The sequence below is a fragment of the Thermobia domestica genome, chromosome 8 (assembly GCF_964235325.1).
Source record: "Thermobia domestica chromosome 8, izTheDome1.hap1.1, whole genome shotgun sequence".
NCBI lineage: Eukaryota > Metazoa > Arthropoda > Insecta > Zygentoma > Lepismatidae > Thermobia > Thermobia domestica.
In genome coordinates, this window is record NC_137461.1 from 73,670,113 (window position 1) to 73,689,911 (window position 19,799).

Genomic DNA, 19,799 nt, shown 5'->3' on the forward strand with positions numbered 1-19,799 from the left:
CTTCTTATTATGATAAAGTACATTTAACACAAATACGGTATTTAGATACAATATTTTTGTTCGTTCCAATTTTTTAATACAAACTACTGCTGCTGTTGTCTTTTTACATTTACTGTCTTCGAGTTTATTTTTGTTTGTCGAATCTAACACTGAGGTTCACGACGGAGAGGAAGTGACTGTTCCAACCGAGAATCAACAATTCCAGGGAGTATGACTGCTATTTCTATAGACAGCCGACAAAAGGGCAAAGCTGCCCAAAACAAGTTTTTGAAAAAAAGGGGGGGAAAAAGAAAGAAAATTAGAAAGAAAGGATCAGAGGCGACATTGGTTTTCAGCCTGAAGCGCTCATAAATCACTACCACGTGTCGCGAAGACTAGTAGGGCTAGAGGTTCCGAGGGCTCTCTATTCCATTAAAAAGATCTATCCATATACTATATACAACATAGCTTCCAAACTTACTGAAGAATATATTACAATTAATCTAACGCAAGAAACGTAAATTGGAGACCGTGGTTATATTTATATGGTTCTTGTGTGTTTGTATTAAAAATTTCAAGTCATTAACTGCAATACTTTGTTAGAAATTACCATATTAAATTTTACATGTTATCAAATGGAGAGTTAAAAACCTAAGCGAAGAGGTATCAGATCCCCTTAAATCATATACTAGTCCACAACGTTTCAAGAGTTGAAGAACTACTTCAGTTTAGCTTACTGATCTACCATCCATAATTCATTTTCAAAGAGTCCTTTATGTTATACATAACATCAAATTTATTAATAATATTAATACTTTAATTACTCATTGCAATTTAAAATTTGTCTTATTAATTAATTTAATTCATAGTTTATATTAATGAAATTAATTAAAATTACATATCTGTTTTGAACTTTCAGAACCAATGTCACTTCCAATTCTGGGGAACTCTTACTACTTTCTTTATCTTTGGGTAAAATTTCGTTCTTGGCATAAAGTGGTGAATTATGTGTGCAATAAATATGGTTTAGAAGTCACGTTCAACCAATTTGGTTTGATTCAAATAATTGTCTCCAAAAAGCAGTTCGTTCATGATATTTTTACAAATACAAAAAGAGAAGGACGGGACATGCTTCCGATCTTCAAGTATGGCTATAAAAACAATGGAGGTTAGTATGTTTTTTAATAATTTTCATACGTGTAAAATAGCCTGTACTTATGCTATTAGAAAATAGTTTTAAAGTTTTACACCTCTCGCTTTAATTTTTACACTTTTCCCACGTGTTTAGGAAAATAGGTATTTTAATAATTGGCGGAAACTTATCCAACATTTCATTTTCTTATATGTTTGGAATAATATGTTCCTGTATAATTTCTTTATTCGTATGTTTAGAATAATGTAAAATTTACAATGAGAGAAACGTGATTAAAGTTCTTCAGCTTTTTTTCATATGTTCAGAATAAGACTTGCTTGTATTGTATACTTAGGTCTGTATTCAAAGTTTATGCGGTATTTATTACTGATGGTAGGTACCGCAACTCCTTCATGAAATTCGACAAAATACCCAAAGCGTAAATACTGTAAGTAACTTTTCACACTCCCTAGAATAACAAAAAATAGGCTGACAGTTTTAAGTAACTTAATTCGTTCAGGTGCTTCACCAGAGTCGTTTGAGAGTCCGTTTAAGAAACAACAAATAATAATGGATGTTGCGTAAATATATAATTAGAAAGGGACACGTTGGATTATCTTTATTTTCTCTATATAAGATCTAACCGAAATACCATAAAAGAGGAAATTTTTAGAAACGTACTTTGTTTCAGTCGTCTTCTTTCTTAATCAAGGCGCAGGACTTAAGTGTGGAGGTAAAGGTTCAACATATTCTTGGTTTCAATATTGATGTATTTGGTGTAGCCAGCATCACATTTAAGTCCCTGTATCTCATCAGATTTTCATAACTATTGATTTTGAAGGGGCTAGAGGCAATTATAAAAAGAGATGCAATGGAACAAGGCAGAAGAGAGACTACTTATTCCCACATGGGATCGAACCCAAGGTGCCAAACTGGTAGGTATATGTTCTACATAACAATACTCTGAAGATAGCATGGTTTGGCGATGTATCTTTTTAGATATAGCAAATTTTCATTACATTCCAAGACATTGTCGTCATGTAATTCTTGAGATATAAATTAGTATCACAAGCATTTCAACAGTAATTCTAAGTTAGAAGTGATATACAATTGATCGGGTCAAATTAAATTATATTTTGAAATATTTTATTTGTTAGTCAGTTTTACATATTTATAAAACCATCATCATCATTTCATTTGGTCTTCATTTATATCTACTGTTAACACACATACACATATAAAAAGACATGATTCATCAGAAACGCAGAACAATCGTTCAAAATTATTTCAATTTGTTCTGGATACAATAACAATAACAATTTCCACTCTATGTAAAGCAAGCATCATCACCTAGGATATTTATGATTGCTTGGAGAGAAGATTAAAATTTCACGAGCATCATGCAGCATATAGAAATTCAGTCTATCTACAATATGTATCTAATTTGAAAAAAAAAATCTAATATTTCTAAAATTCGTTTTTTTAAAAATTTAAAATTTGATTTTCAAGCCAGTGTCTCCATTCATTCCACTTATTATTTAATGCGGTTTTGATAACACAAACAAAAATTTGACTACAGAATCCATCAAACATGTAGAATTCATTATCGTATTCTTCACAATATTTAATAGGGAGGTTATTTTGTCTTGATGTATATCTCTATTTGTTTGAATAATCATTATAGAAAAGTAATTTGAGATATTTACTGTTGTAGGCAGTTACGAAACAAAACATTTAAATAATCGTTTTAAATTTGGGTGAAACGAAAACCAGATGAAAGTTGCTTGCATGAGTTTGTTCGCCATTAGTTCCCTTGTTAAGGTCGAATGACATATTCTTTATAACACGCTGGTATAAGTAAGAGATGACTGTTAAAAATAATTATTAGGACATCTTATATATTTTTCGATATTTATTTGCTACAGCTAACCTTACTAATTTTAATTGAAATGTGGATATTGTAATTATTAAACAATTTGCAGACATACAAAGTATAATGGGCATAAGTTAGATTCACTTCGTTGAAAACAATTTCATAAGACGATGTCATTAATTGAAACGCTTTTAGGAAACTAAATTTATCTCTATGAGAAATTCTAAATGACATTGTATTGTAAAATACACTGTCTTCATTTCAGGTTTGTTCTTTCGTCCCCGCTTTTTTTCTTTTCTTCTTCTTCTTCTTCTTCATCATCATCTCTTTTGGTTTTTGTTCCTCACTTGCTATCAGTCTATCCGCTTCAGTTTCCTTTTCGTCTCCGTCTTCCTCCATCGACTCGGTTCGTTCCCTGTTCAATCCTTTTCTTACTCTTTTGTTATACTTGTCATCCCATTTATCTTCTGTGGTCCTGTTTTTCTTAGTTTCTTCTTGTTTATTGGAATTCATTTCTTCTAGTACATCTTTCCATCCTCGTCGCCAATTGTTACTACTTGAATTAGGTTACGTTACGTTCCGAAAATATACTATTTCAGATTAGACTTCTGAAATTACTCTAATATCATTAATTCATACAACAGTTGCACACGCCTTCATACGTATCTCTATTAACATTTAGAATTAACAGTATTTCCAATCATATCTATTTATTCCATACTCATTACATATAAATCCTTGTATCAACTTACGACTGTAACTATATCGTTCTTTCTGACACTTGAGATACTCAATTCTTCCACTAAACATTCAACTTACAATATCATCTTATATCACAACTTAGTAACCATTTAACAACAAACATTCTTCCCTTAAAATCAATAATTATTCATTTGTCTTTTTAACAAATAAATTCAGTGGCACTCTAAACAAGGCCTTTCTTGCCACTATACAAGTGTGATCCTTTTATTGTTCATTTCTTGCACCTACATTTCGTAATGGACAAGTATGGCTGAAACATAGACGTTTTAGCTTTAAAATATTTCGAACACTAGGATTCGGAAAGGCTAACACGGAATCGATTATTGCTGACGAGGGATTACGTTTAACAAGAATGTTACAACAGAAAAGTGTGGAATCTGGATCGAGAGGAGTTGCAATATACCATGTATTCCACGCGCCTGTTATCAATTGTATATGGAGATTTATTGCAGGACAAACCTTCACTTACAGTGATCCAGTGTTACAGGAAATGATCCGTCTACTCGAAGAATATGAATTAGTAACAATGAAATCAGGAGGAATACTAAATGTACTTCCAATGCTTCGATATATTCTACCAGAACATACAAATTACACTAGCCAAATTAAAATAAAGAAATCCTTCGGTGACTATATCACGGTAAAGTTAACTAATTTAAATATTTTTTGAAATAAACAATAATTCGTCTTTCGTTGTATTTTTAAACAACGTGAACATTGATTAAATTATGTATCACATTATGGGAATGCCTCCGATATAGTTCTCGCAATTTGAGTAAGGACATCATGTCCCTTTGCCATTTCTGGATAGTTGTGGACTAATATGCTGTACGGTTCATGGAGTTTACCAGTCTAATGACCTTAAATATTGCTTTCTCTTCGATAGAGAAAGGCATAATAGATCACCTCCACCGCATCAGAAATACATATTCTGTGGTAGAAGTAGTGGTTAATGTAAAGAATTTTAAAGCCATTATTAAATGGAACACAGTCCTGGCAATTTCCTGCTGCAGTAGCTTATTCAGAAAAGAAAAGAGCCTGTAGCATGTTGTGAGTATAATAAAAAAATCATTTAAAACTACCGTCACTTGTAATGAGTGGCTAAAATAGGAACTACTATTTCTGGAGGTAGTTAACTGACCACCTTCTGGTCATTGGAAATTGAATGTAACGACGAGAGCACATGCTCCTGTTATTAGTCGTAAATGGTGCAATATCATGGAAAGTTCCGAGACTCCGTCATCCACGTTTTTGTAATTTAGTGAATTCTGATATTTTGATATAGCCTGGATAAGTATTTATGATATTTTCTTGAAAGTGACTAACATAATCAAATGGAGTTGAATAGGTGCCTAATTTGAATACTTATATGAGCTACTTTTGTGTTAAAATTATCTAGGAATGAAGTTTGCAATTTCTATGGCTATGTTTGATAGACAAAGTAATTATATCAGTGATTGTGAAGCTTTTATTTAATATTTCCAAAAGTGTTACCAGAAATAACTTTTATTCTGTGACAAAAGATATTACTACGAGTGATTCAAGGGAACATTTAACAGTATTTGGCGTAATTCATCGATGGATTATATAACGATAATTTACTGTATGGGTTACTACATTTATTTATAGTCTAGTGTGCTTTGAATATAATCATTCTACGTATTTGTGTGCTAATGGATTTAGTGATATTTGTGCAAAATACATTAAAAGTTTGAAATCACTATCGTCACCACGCTTTTTGTATTTCTAACGCTCTCACCCAAATTCCATTATAATGACAGTTTTTTTAAATAATTTGTGTGGGTTTAATACCCTGCACCAACGGCGTCTAAATTATTACATGACGTCGGCACAAAAGTTCAATTTCCAATCCCTAATTATAAATGGAATTTAAATGGGAGTGTCTGAATTGTGCTTGGTGGAAGAATAGTGAACAAGTATTTTTCGTTAGAAAAAAAAGTAAAAAAATACTAGGCATAAAACTTTCAGTTGGAGTTTGCTACACCTTGGTAGATACGTAAATGTTGGTCATTGGTTCGTCTTGTCTGGCTGTTGGAGTGGGGAGAAGAGGAGAGCTATTACGACAGTGTGCTGTGTGTGAATGGCTGTGATTACCTGGTTGGATTGTGTGGAAGAAAAGAAAAGTGATAATATAAAGTTTGTGGTTAATAATAATAATTAGTAAAGTGAATATGGCCTATAGTGAAGAACATGTGGAACGTGTTCCACAGTTAGTATTAAATCATTTTTCGAATGGAGACGCAGGAATCTTCAGAAGGTCAGTGGACAGCTATTCGGAAAGACAAGGACATGAGCCGGATAACGAGGTAGGTGATTCATTTATTATGCCTAGAGGCGCTCTTTGCTCCAACGAACGTAACTTGTTATCAGGGAGACAACGTGAACGACAAGTAGACAGGTGCGCAAGGTCAGTTACTCCTGATATCGATATAAACAGACTTGACTTAAATGAATGTGAAAATCAGATGTTTAATACTTTACATTGCGATAAAGAACCAGCTGAATTCTTTGACGAATACAAAGAATTACCGCAAAGAAATGAACTACACTGCTTTGAGGATTTAAGACTTTCAAAATTGAATGAACAAGTTGTTACTAATAATCAAAACGTGGGAAATATATTTAGACCTTTTAGTACTAATTTAGAGAAAAATTACGATAGGTGTTGCTAATAATTCCTTTTATAATTTAAGTCAAGGAATCAATTATTGTGACGGAAGCGATGACTTGCTGTTGTTTGAATTTCTACTGGAAGTACAGGGTTTAAATAAGGGTAATGTTTATCCATATGAATCAATCGTAATAGCTGCCTTAAATAAAAGTAAAGGCATTTTGCGTACTAAGATTTTAGAATATATGAGACAATGTGATGATTGGTTGATGCTTGCTCACAAAGTGTTTAAAAATATAAGTTCTTCCTTAGGAAGAAGAGTTGTATCTCGTAATTATGTTGAAACGATACAATCTGTAGGTCAAGATCCCATTCACTTTGTAGAAAAAGTAAAAGATAGTTATATAATACTGCATGGTAACTTAAATGAGGTTCATGTGAAAGAAATTATATTGAGTGGCGCAGATCCACGACTCATAAGAGATATTTACGGGGTTCGAGTTCCAGATACTTTACAGGAACTTGAAAGGGACTTATTTTCGTATGTGACTCATTTAAAGAATGTAAGTATTTACAAGGCAATTAATAAATTTTCTGAAAGTGAGGAAAATGTTTAAAGGAAAGGATTGAAAAAAGCTGTCTCATGTTTTGAATGTGGAGGACCACATTATGCTAGCAAGTGTAATTTGAAAAGAGCATTGAATTTATCTAGAAAGTTGCATAGTTTACAATTAGTAGATAAGAGGAATGCGAATGTTGGAGGAGGAAGCAAGAGTAAAGGAAGATATAGGCAAGAAAAGGGGGAAAATACTAGAGATAATGATAGAAAAAGTAAAACTGTGAATGACACCGTGAGTGTAGGAGTACATAGCAATGGACAGGTTACTAAGGAAGGCAATGTTGCTACCTTCGTAGAGGCTTTTGTATTAGGAAAAAGATTAAGAGGGTGTGTAGACACTTGCTCAACTATCAGCCTGGTAAATGCTAGGGCTTTTAGAGAATAGAATAACACATTAAATAATAAATTCAAAGTGAATGATGATTTGTTTATTGGTAGGGGTGTAGATAATAAAAATGTCACGTTGAAAGAATCTGTTGCTCTGTCCCTGAAATTGCTGAATAGGGTATATAGAATAAAATTTTATTTAGCAGAACATCTAAACCCAATGTTTATATTAGGGGTTAATGAGTTAAAACAAATGAAGGTTACTATTAATTTAGGAAGTAATAGGTTAGTATTAGGTTTTGAAGAAAACAGGACCATTCGTTTATTTGATCAATTGAGTCAAGCAAACTCACATATTAGAAAAGAAGATGCGTTAATGTGTTTTGGTCCCATTGATTGTTTTCATAATAAGTTGTTCATTCCATCCGAAGAAAAGGGGAATGAGAATGTAGGAGAAAAGTACCATTTGGAGGGTATGGATAAAGGAAAAAAAAGGAAAGCATAAAGAGAGGCTAAGGTTACAAATAGTTGAGAGAGGAGAAACACATGAAGGGTCATTCAATGAAAACGAAATTTACCATTTGTCCCCTGATTCTATTTTAAATGTCAGTACGGAAGCTAAACTTAATGGTAGCGATTCGTTAAGAACTAGGCAAAAGTTTGTTGACCCTGAAGTTCTAGAGTTAGATAGTGGGTTACAAATTTATGTAGATGAGTTAGTGAATCAATTTAAAGATATATTTGAAGAACATGTTGGAGAGGTGAATAATTTTTGTCATCAAATCATATTAAATGATGACCAGCCTGTAAGAGAAAAAGCTTATCCAATAAGCAGGGTCGCACAAAAGGAAATGGATAAAATATTGGATAACCTATTGAAACAGAATATTATTCGAGAAAGTGATAGCGCATATGCCTCTCCCTGTTTCTTGGTGGGGAATAAAGATGGCAGTAAGAGATTAATTGTTAATTATCAAAAAATTAATAAAAAATATTACTAAATTCTCAGTATACCCCGAGAATGGATGATATCATGAGCGAGCTATCCAATAGTAAATACTTTTCTAAATTAGATATTTATCATACATATCACGTGATAAAGTTACATGAGGACTGAATTAAATATACTGCATTTCTTACTCATCGTGGGTTATACGAATATAGGTATGTCCCTTTCGGTATAACAAGCGGATCGTTCGCTTTAAGTAAGTTAATCACAAAATTGTTGGATCATCTTAAGGATAAAGGTGTTACCTGGTATGCAGATGATTTAGTAATTCACACTGCAGACATTGAAAGTCATAAAAAGCTCCTTAGTGAAGTTTTTACGATTTTTAAAGAAAATAACATTACATTGTCTTTCAATAAATGCAGCCCATTTTCAACGAAATATTTCTTATTTGGGGCATATAATAGAAAATTGCCATATTTATATGGATCCATCTAGAATAGAAGTAATTAAAAAATTACCTTCTCCGAGGAATAGGAAAGCTCTAATTAGCTTATGTTCATTTCTTCAGTATTTTGCCAAGTTTATTCCTAATTTTCAAGATCTTATGGACCGTTTGAATAAGTTGAGGAGCCCGAAGGTTGAATTTAGATGGGGAGATGAGCAGAAAGCTGCCTTGAGTAATATTAAAATGATGTTTGAAAGTCACGAAATACTTAAATTACCAGACCTCAATAAGAGATTTTTCCTGTCAAGTGATGCCTCACTAACCTCAGTAGGAGGCATGATCTCACAATTAAACGAAGAAGGGGAAGAAGTTCCTGTAGGGTTTTATAGTCGACGTTTGAGGAAACATGACGTAAATAAACCCATATTCCTGCTTGAATTAATGGCTGTAGTGGAAAGTATGGAACGATTTAAAACTTTTCTCTCTCATGCACCTTTTGAATTAAAAGTAGATAAAATGTGGTTAAGTTATGCGTTGCGTAATTTGAAAAGATTAAAGCCATATGGTAGTTTGTTGTATCGTTTGTTTCAATTTAGTTTTACAGTGAAACATACACCTAGCGTTTTGAATATTCCGAGTGATTTTATTTCTAGATTACACAATAAAAATGATTATGAAGAGTTCATAGAGGATCCTACTTTAAATGAAGAAATAATTAATAAGCTATTTGTGAATATTTGGAGTATGCCTTTTGCAAGACAATCTATAGAAGAATTTCAAAATGCAGATCAGGAAATGAAAAGTATTATTAACCCCTTCGGGATCCTATGGTACAATTTGTTCCATATGCACTTTTTATGGTACATTGCGTTATTTCTCTTCTATTTGAGCTTTTTCGTCCGTTTTTTTTGTTTTCCAAGTCCAGAGGCCTTGCAGAATACATTACGTATGGTTTCAGACCGTCCTGCGTCCAGACATAGGAGGTGATGACGTCATAAGTCAAAAATTTCTTTTCTCATTTTCTAAGCGTATGTTCAATATTTTTGGCGGGCTTATTTTTCTACGTAGAAGATTGAAATTTTGCACAAACATTCAGTCCACGGAGTAGTATGTACCAGTTTTTTTGTTTCGATGTCAGTGCTAAAACAGGGGGGGGGGAATCAGAGGAGCAAAGGGGTAAAAATAGGGATTTTTTACCCCAAAAATCCCGTTTTTCGTCATTTTCCCGCCTTACATACATGATAGGACCACGTGAGTCATACCGTCGGAAAGGTAGTTCCATTCTGAAGAGAACGACGGTCGAATTATTATTCTAGGGTAATTAGGGCCGTCTCAGTGAATTTTTATCCAAATATACTTGTGTATAGGGTAAAAGTGGGGCATGGTAGGGAATTTTTTCTGGCGGGCCTATTTTTTCACGTAGAAGATTGAAATTTTGCACAAACATTCAGTCCACCGAGAAGTATTTACCAGAAGTTTTTTCCGATTTCTGCGTAAAAACAGGGGGTCCAGAGGGGCAAAAGTTGAAAAAAGGGAAAATTTGCCCCAAAATTCCTTTTTTCAGGAATTTTCCGCCTTAGATACATGATGGAGACATGTGAATGGTACCACCTGAAAGACAGTTCTATTCTGAAGAAAATGATTAGCGGTTATAGTCCTAGGGTAATTAGGGATGTCTCAGGAATTTTTTTTCCCTGAGATCATAGTGTTTTATGGTACTTTGGGGCATTGTGGGAATTTTTGATAAAAAGTCTCCCGTCCTTACTATTCAAGATAGAAACTTGAAATTTGGCACACACATTCAGTATACTAAGTACTATTTATCAGATTTTTTTGATGGCTACGATCACACAGGGGGTGTCCAGGGGGGGCCAAAGTTCGAGAAAAAAAATTTCCCTCCGAAATTTTCACTTTGACATTTTTCCCGCTTCTGGTATATGGTATGAGCATGCAAGTGGTACCATTGGAAAGCCAGCTCTACTCTAAAGAGAATGATGTATGAACCATGATCCTAGGATAAATAGTGACGATACAGTAGCTGCTTTACTGAAAATCTAAAAAATAGCCCAAAAGCCAAGATCCGGAAAAGGTTAATAGGATTAAGAAAAAGGAAGATGTACCAGAATATAAAATGGTCAATGGAATATTGTGTAAGAAAAGTCGGTCTGTTCACAATCCTTATAAAATTTATTTACCTAAGGCTTTGACTAAATCTATTATAGAATACTATCATAAACCAGCCTTGCCGTGAGCACATTGTGGTATTAATAAATGTATAGGAAAAGTGTGTTCTAGATTCACCTGGGAGGGTGTTATACCTGAGATTAAGGAATACGTGAGATCTTGTAGGGAATGTCAACTGGCAAAAAGTAATAATAGAAAGAAGATAGGTCAATTGGTATCAGAATTAATTCGAGGAGTTAATTCTAGGATATATGTAGATGCAATAGGATCTGTTACACGTTCGAGATCTGGTAGATACTGTTTGATAATAGTAGACGCTTTTTCAAAATACGTGTTTTTAGAACCTTTAATTAATTTGAATAGTCAGATTATTGTTAATAAACTTTTCAAATTAATGTGTCGAAGAGGGTTCGTGGCAGGTATAGCACACGATAATGCCAGTATATTTAGATCATCTGTATTTAAAGACTTCTTGTATAGCTTAGGAATAAAGGATATATGTATTTCACCCTACCATTGTGCAAGCAACGCGGCTGAACGATACATTTTAAGCTTTAAGCAGGCTTTGAGAATATATATAAATGATAAACAACATTTGTGGGATAAATTTATACACGAAATTGAGTTTTCATTAAATTCTTCTGTACACTCCGAACATGGGTTTACACCTATGGAGTTAGTTTTTAACTATAATGTTAATGATCCCCTAGATGTTTGTTGGAGAATAGATGAAACAGATATTAAAAATAAGAGAACTGATATTTGGGTAACCATTAAAAAATATGGAAGGTGCATGGTTGAAAAGGAAAAAGAAATATGACAAAAACAGGACCGAAACTAATTATCAAGTAGGTGATAAAGTTTTGATTAAGTCACAGATTCAATCATCTTTATCAGGTCAGATAAATAAGAGCTTATCAAATATATGGAATGGTCCTTCCCGGGTAATACTATCTTAACGGTCAATACAATATTGGTAGAAAATCTTGATAATCCTAAAGATATTAGAAAAACTCATGTGAGTTTAACCAAACCGTATAGAGAAAAAAGAAATACTTAAATTGTCATTTTTAAAAAAATACAGGCCTGTAATTGTTAAAAGAGGTTAGTAATACCTGTAATTATTCAAAGAGCGAAATGTAATTGTTAAAATGAGAGAGATAAAAACTAATTCTAAGTAGTGACAAATATAATAACTGTAATTGCTAATAGTGAAGAATATAAGATCTGTAACTGTAATTAAATAATAGCATGGTTTGAGATGTTTTGAGATATATGCATTTAATACTAAATGGTGTATACAATACTTGAATGGTTAGAGTGATTAGCGTGAAAGTTGTATGAATGTCATTATAGGGGATTTTTTTCTTTTAGTTTAATTATTAATATTAAGTTTAGTAAGTTTGAATCGAGTGGAAGTTTAGTGTTGTTTACATTAATATATATCTTAATATTTAAGAAAAAATTGATTATATCAATTTTTTCCCAGAGGGTGGGATGTTGTAGCATGTTGTGAGTATTAAAAAAATCATTTAAAACTAGCGCCACTTGTAATGAGTGGCTGAAATAGGAACTACTATTTCTGGAGGTAGTTAACTGACCACCTTCTGGTCATTGGAAATTGAATGTAATGACGAGAGCACATGCTCCTATTATTTAGTCGTAAATGATGGAATATCATGGAAAGTTCCGATACTCTGTCATATTACGTTTTGTGATTTAGTAAATTCTGATATTTTAATATAGCCTGGATAAGTATTTATGATATTTTCTTGAAAGTGACTAACATATTCAAATGGAGTTGAATAGGTGCCAAAATTGAATACTTATATGATCTATTTTTGTGTTAAAAATTATCTAGGAATGAAGTTTGCAATTTCTATGGCTATGTTTGACGGACTAAGTAATTATATCAGTGATTGTGAAGCTTTTATTTAATATTTCCAAAAGTGTTACCAGAAATAACTTTTATTCTGTGGCAAAAGATATTACTACGAGTGATTCAAGGGAACATTTAACAGTATTTGGCGTAATTCATCGATGGATTATATAACGAGAATTTACTGTATGGGTTACTACATTTTTTATAGTCTAGTGTAATTTTGAATATAATCATTCTACGTATTTGTGTGCTAATGGATTTAGCGATATTTGTGCAAAATACATTAAAAGTTTGAAATCACTATCGTCACCACGCTTTTTGTATTTCTAACGCTCTCACCCAAATTCCATTATAATGACAGTTTTTTTTTAAATAATTTGTGTGGGTTTAATACCCTGCACAAATGGCGTCTAAATTATTACAAGACGTCGGCACAAGCCATAATAGGTAACTGGATAGAGGAAATATCCCGAGCAGTTTATTCTACTGGGAGAACTGTGCGCCTCCAGACGACGACCCTTATTTTCTGGTATATGCTGAATGAGAACCGAATAGTCAATCTTATTTTACTTTAACGATTTAGCGTAGCTATAGAGGACGAGCTTTAAGTATGCTCTGTTGTTATTGTTCATTATTGGATGAGGTAGAAATCCACCGCGACTTCTGGTTTCAATATTGCATTATGCAGAGCATAATCGATAAGTGTTTGGATTTAACATTGATCGTTATAGATTAAAAGTGTGCCAGATAACTAGGAACGTAATCCTGCAATCGATTATGTTCCCCAATTATATACAATATTCTATATCCACTCTAATCTCTCTACTAAAACTGCAAGTTGTGTAAACGTTATACCATTTTCAGTTTTAATAATAATTGAGAAAAAATCACACTGTGAAGAATTCCTTCATGTGGTATACAAATCGCACTACTACTACTACTACTACTACTACTACTACTACTTATTATTATTATTATTATTATTATTATTATTATTATTATTATTATTATTAATATTAATATTATTATTATTATTATGGGTTAAAAATCCTTTACAAAAACGTTTGAGTGTAACTAAAGAAATGTGTTAATTTCCTTTTACAGAATGTGTTTGAAAATCACAAACGAACTTACCGTGATGATAACTTGCGAGACATGATGGACTACTTTTTACAGGAATTGGGACAGAAAAATTCAATCCTAACAGGTGTGTCTACAAGTGTTACTACTATATATAAAATATGATTATGCTAGTTAAAACTAAGAGCCTTCTCTCCAATTGAAACTAGGTTATTAAGCTTTACAACTACACATAGTAATAGTTTATTTTTGCTACGAAAGAAATTATAATCAGCTGTGTGACGTCGTTTTACAGAGGTACAAAGATCATTAAAATCATTACTTCTTCTCTCGAATGATTATTTAACTCAGGAATTCTAAATCAAACTATGACAGAAAATAACTTCAAAACCGGATAAGAAGAACCCCGAGAAAACCCTCGCACATGCCGTTTGTCCATCACAAAATTCGCCTGGCGCGAGGTGGGATCTACCACTTTTTTCCACATTAACTTGCTTAACTACTTATTATTAGATTTCTATTTAGTTATATTCATTTTTTACCTTTAACTGCTTTTCCAGTAATCTCGAAGAACAGAGACACAGACTAGAAAAATCAAGGACAGTTAAAATTCCAAAGGCTCTCGCACCGGGAATCGAACCCTGAAATCCATACCCCAAGGACGCACATGCAAGCCACTAGACCAGCGGAGAAGCCTTGGTCACTGCGGCCCCTTTTTCTCTCATTGTATAATTTACTCTCTTTTTGTTGTGGTTGTTCTATTAATAATAATATTCCGCTCAATAAAATCTTTGAACCTATATGTTACTATTTTATGATTGATTAAGAATACTCTCCATACACTGAGACAGTTTTAAATAAATTCAAGAGTGAAGGACTTTTATGTGTGTTATATATTTTCAGCCTTTAGAAGAAAATTATCAAGTAATGTTGTGTCAACGCTAATGGATAAGAAATCATACTACAGATAAGAACGCGACATTCTTCATATCATTTAATTAATTGCTTTAGATCTTCGAATAAAGATCGGCTACTTAGTACTGTACTTCGACATTCTATTCTTATATTAGAGGAATAACAATGTACTGAATATGATGCTTAATTTTTGTTGTACAGTACCCTTAATCTTTCTCTAATTAAGTTTTGCAATACCGTGTTGTTTCGTCCCTATATTGAGGTAATTTGTCACGTCAAAATAAGGCGATAATGTTAATTTCTACCTCTGGGAAGTAGTGGACAGTTTCAGAGTTAGAGCCATCCAAAATTGCGAGAAAGCTAACTTTCAAGATGTCATATATCGAACTCAAGAAATGGGAAGGTGGTCCTCATCAGCGTAAGGGAAGTTACAACCACACAATCGAAAATACATACTTTATTAATTTTTAGTGGATGTGGAAAGGATTCGATACAAGGTATATTTACCAGATACACTCCTAACAGTATTTTCAGATATGCTCTGATTTGAATGTAATTCCAAAGTAGGCAAGAGGTATTTCTTGTCACTAGTGTGCACGGAATGCTTCCGGGGAAGTAGATATATTAGGAACCACCAGTTCCACTGCTTATGTTCAGAGTAACGTGTGCTCTGATATATTTCGTCACGGTATATTTCACTTTTAAACGTGAAACACCTGTTTTCCCGAGCATGAAAGACAGTAGTGATAACACTTCCGACATTGTACCGAAGTAATTCATTTTCACTATAGTCAAGGGTTATCGTTTACCACCTCTGGACCATTTATAGAGCACACCTGAAAATTCGGTTTAGAAAATACTGGAAAACACTTTGCAGGGAACAAAATGCTCATACATTGCACATGATGAAAAGTGCAATTTAGAATTTAGTGATGAAAAGTGGAATTTAGAGAGGGAGAGAGTGGAGGAGACTACATTTAATGGATCATATAAAAACAGAAAGATCATACGTGAAGACGAAGAGGTTAGAGGAGGACCGTGGAGCATGGAAGCTTCTCAGCTGCGGCAAGTGATCTGCCAATAAAGGCAGAATATACTTATGATGATGACGATGATTTTCGGGTACATTTGTCGCAAGGACATGAAAACACATGATGTTTCCATATATTTTACAAATTTTTTGATAAGTCCCAATTTAACGTGAATTGGATTCAAATACACATTTTTTAGGTCAACAAAGTGCAGTGTTCACCACATTTTTATGTCCAGAATAGCAGTTCACTGCGAGCAGACCATTTTTCCACAATAGTGTTTTTTTTTTGTCTGTACTGTCCACTCGCATAGAAATCAGCAGTACTATGTGTAGCCGTCTATATGCCATGCAAAATTGCAATTACCTATAGATCTCCACAGATATTCCATATGTCATATTGAATAAGAGTGAGAAACAGTTTAAAATTCTTATATTTTTTAAAGGTTAACACTATGAGGAGTGGGAACAGAAGGAAATTTCTTTCCGTTCTGGAGAAAAACTGCTTTGAGACTCAATTTACTAGAATCTATGAACAGACGTCACTGTTTTACACTGTATGCATTGGCAATAGACTTCATAACGGATTCGATATTGTTAAAAAAACAGGTAACCTTCCTCTGAAAAATATTCAGAAAGCAGCATAGCGGTCACGAAAAACTCTTATTTTTGTATCGGGAGAAAGAAGATTCCGCAATTTCAATCGCGCAGCTAAAAGCTCAGATTGCTGCTCAGACAAATTTAAATCGCGAACAATATCGTTGAGATCACAGTTTGCCAAAATATGTGGTGATTTCAATTCACACGGCAATTCAATGTTGGGTCGACATCAGTGTATTCCCATCTTCTGAATATTCTTCATACTCTTTCCCAGATTCGTCATCACTCAGTATCACATTTTCTGAAGAGCTCCCTCGTGGCTAAGCGGTTAGCATACGCGCCTTTGGAGTGGCGACCCAACTTCAATTCCCGGTTGGATTTCATGTGGTTCGGATTCCACGTTTATCAGTAGGTTTACGTCTCATATAGCCTCGCTGCTGAAAGGGACACTAAACTAAAATCTACTCAACCCAACTTAACTAACATTTTCTGAAGGCACTCGTACCGGTAGTTCCTTTTGTGGCTTACAGGTCTCATAGCGGATGGTCAATTCGTTAATTGCACACTCTCCTTTGCTATCGACGTGATTACAGCTATTTTTGTTAGACAAAAATAGTTGTAATTCGTTGCTTCCGTGATGTGTGATTCGTTGCTTCCCTCCAAATAATGGGTACAACGAACAGCATATGTCAGACTGTCAAGATTTTAGCAAATGTCAGGCAGCATATGTGGTGAGCTTATTTCTTGTCTTGGTCACCACCCTGACACCCGAAATATAGTTCGTAGTACTTGTTTACGTGCTGGGACAGTTGTTTTTTCAACTTGAGGGTCACCTCTGCACAGATATAACCAAACGAATTTGCACTATTGGCAGAGTTACGAGGAATGTTCTTCTTCTGAATGTCCACAAGACTCAAATTTCACAAAACTAGAACAACATGCAGCCACTTCCCTCGCTATCAGAACTCAGAATGCTGTGACACATGTGGCAAGAATTACAAAATATTTCTATGCGATTGAATATGGCTCCTCGATAATGTTTCCAAACGTCATTCGTTTCCTATCAGCGGTGCAGACGCAATACTAAGTCAAGGAGATGCTCTTCAACTCGATTTTTTTGGGGGAAAATGCTCTTCTGCCAACATTTTCCATTGCCGCAATTATAATTCTATATCAAAAACGTGTCAACAAATTAGTTCACTATACCCACTTGCCCCACTTTACATTATAACCTCCTCAGAGCGTTACCAGACTATTCTCTGATGCAGAGAGGGCAAATACTCCACAGGAAAGGCGGTAGTGATTCTTTTGTGAGGAAGTTCTGGACGGAGCCAGTAACATCCAGGTAAAGAAGAAGCTGGACGTTTATTCCTTTCACTCTCTCTTTTACCTTCCTTTGTACGTAAAGATCCAATGAAAATCTCTCCTGGAATAATAATAATAAGAGGGGAGGTATTTCCTTCTCCCGATATTTTATTTCTTAAATCTTGCTCTGTAGCTGCGATTGGTTGTAAAAAACTGGAAAGGGGGAAGTTACACATGGCCAAACATAAGAAACTAACTAATTACTACGTGGAAGCAAAAGTGAAAGGGCAACTGCCCCCAAATTGAACTGCAACTGTTCTTCCTTATATACTATGTAATCTCTCTCTGACGATGGTTTCATTCTTACGCAAACAATGACAAGAAGTATTTAATGAGGCTAATAGCACAACCAGAGAACGAGAGCATTGGCGGCGAAACTGAGGGAAATGGAGGGGATACCTTCCCTCCCACGGATGTTATAAATTAGTGAATCTGCACATACTTATCTTCATCATATGAACTCAATGAAGCCAAAAACAACCGAATATCGTCTAAACCAGCACGTGTGATTGTCTGTTGTTGTTTCCTCCATGATTGTTGGCTCCAAACATTGGAATCTTAGTGGCGCGTAATGGGCAGAGTAGGTGTGGCGAAGCTGTGACGTATGGCTTCACGATTTTCTTGTAAGGGCAAATCTTCTATTTCATAACATACTTGTTCCCTCCAATGTTGTGGGAATGATGGATTATTCCTCCTCACATAAAGTATAATAATTATGTACGCTGAATGAATGAATGAAAGAGCTGGCAAAACATCAACATTATTTTATTTCATTCATCAAGCTTCTGGGTGAAATCTCTGCAAGGTTTTAACAAAGTATTTTAATATTCGGATATAAAATATCAATATTTTCTCCTGAGATACTTAAGTTATGTGTAAATTTAGAACGACTTTGCTGGAGAAGGGCATACGCTTTGCAGTGAGAAATTATAACTCAGTAGGCAGGGGACGTTCATTGTTATTGGAGGAAACCCTTATTTTTGGCAACTGGAGAATGAGGGGTTTGTAGCACTGATTTTCAGAACTAATTAGTGCAGTAACTATTCGGCGATTTTCAATGTGGCAGTGATGAGATCCGGAAGACGGATGGATTCTTTTCGCTGTGCTCTTGAGTTATGTGTTTCATTTAAGGGTTGGATTTCCTCCGGTATTTGTCTGATTACTAAACGTCATATAAGACAAAGGGAACTGCAAATTAGAAGCCACGGTTGTTATTGTATACTACATTTTAAAAAATCATGTGAAAAAGTCCTGAATCGCCTATGACTGTAAGGCGAGTAATTAGTGCTTTTGCAGCTGGGTCTTCTGCAGGAATATATCTTTTTCTTGTGTTTGCAAAACATTACATAATGCTAGAGCGTAATTGGAATTCATTGTTGGCCAATGCTATGATGCTACCGGAAACATGCGAGGGAAATGTAATGCTATGAACACACTTGTACAAGCTATTTCCCCAAGTGCTTTCCGGGACTCAAGCCCCCTCGGGCATTGCCTGGGGTTCCCGGATTGGGTTGGACTCTGCCGGGTTGTGGTCATACCGCGGGATTCGGTAGCACATGGGAACTAATCTCAGGGACCTGGGTAACGGCGAACATGTGCGGGAGGTGAGCTCGCCTTATAACGCTCGGGCACCATGCCTGCAGAGTATGGTAGTGCCTGACTCGCTAGCAGGACCGCCTCCACCAGTAGGTCAACTGGTATGCACTCAGGATTTCGGTCTGGCCGCGCAGTGGGCGTATCCCACTCCCTCAGTGAATGGGGGTTACACACTTAGGTGTTAAGGTTAAGGGACAAATCTTAACGGTGCACTTGTGCACGAGGACATAAGTCCAAAGCACGCGCAACCACGGGCGGGTGCCTTGTTTGGTGGAACCAGTCCATTAAATAGACTGAACGGTCGCGGGCATGCTCCCCATGCATGCAATTAAGCGTGGCGTAGTAGACCACTAACTCACAATGTATATACAGTGCAGCTCACATACATTTTCTTTGGCTGTGGAAGACAGTGTAGAATGCTGCACC

General features: G+C 34.8%; 1 protein-coding gene across 1 annotated transcript in view; it reads left to right on the plus strand.

Moving 5' to 3' along the window:
• Positions 1 to 900: 900 nt before the first annotated feature.
• LOC145691765 (uncharacterized) overlaps positions 901 to 19,799 on the plus strand; it is a 69,240-nt gene continuing 50,341 nt past the window's right edge. Inside the window, exons 1-2 of the mRNA XM_081767079.1 lie at positions 901 to 1,147; positions 13,892 to 13,994. Of these exons, the coding sequence (XP_081623205.1) occupies positions 1,070 to 1,147; positions 13,892 to 13,994 (181 nt within the window). The 5' untranslated portion in view covers positions 901 to 1,069. The remainder of the gene's footprint in view (positions 1,148 to 13,891; positions 13,995 to 19,799) is intronic.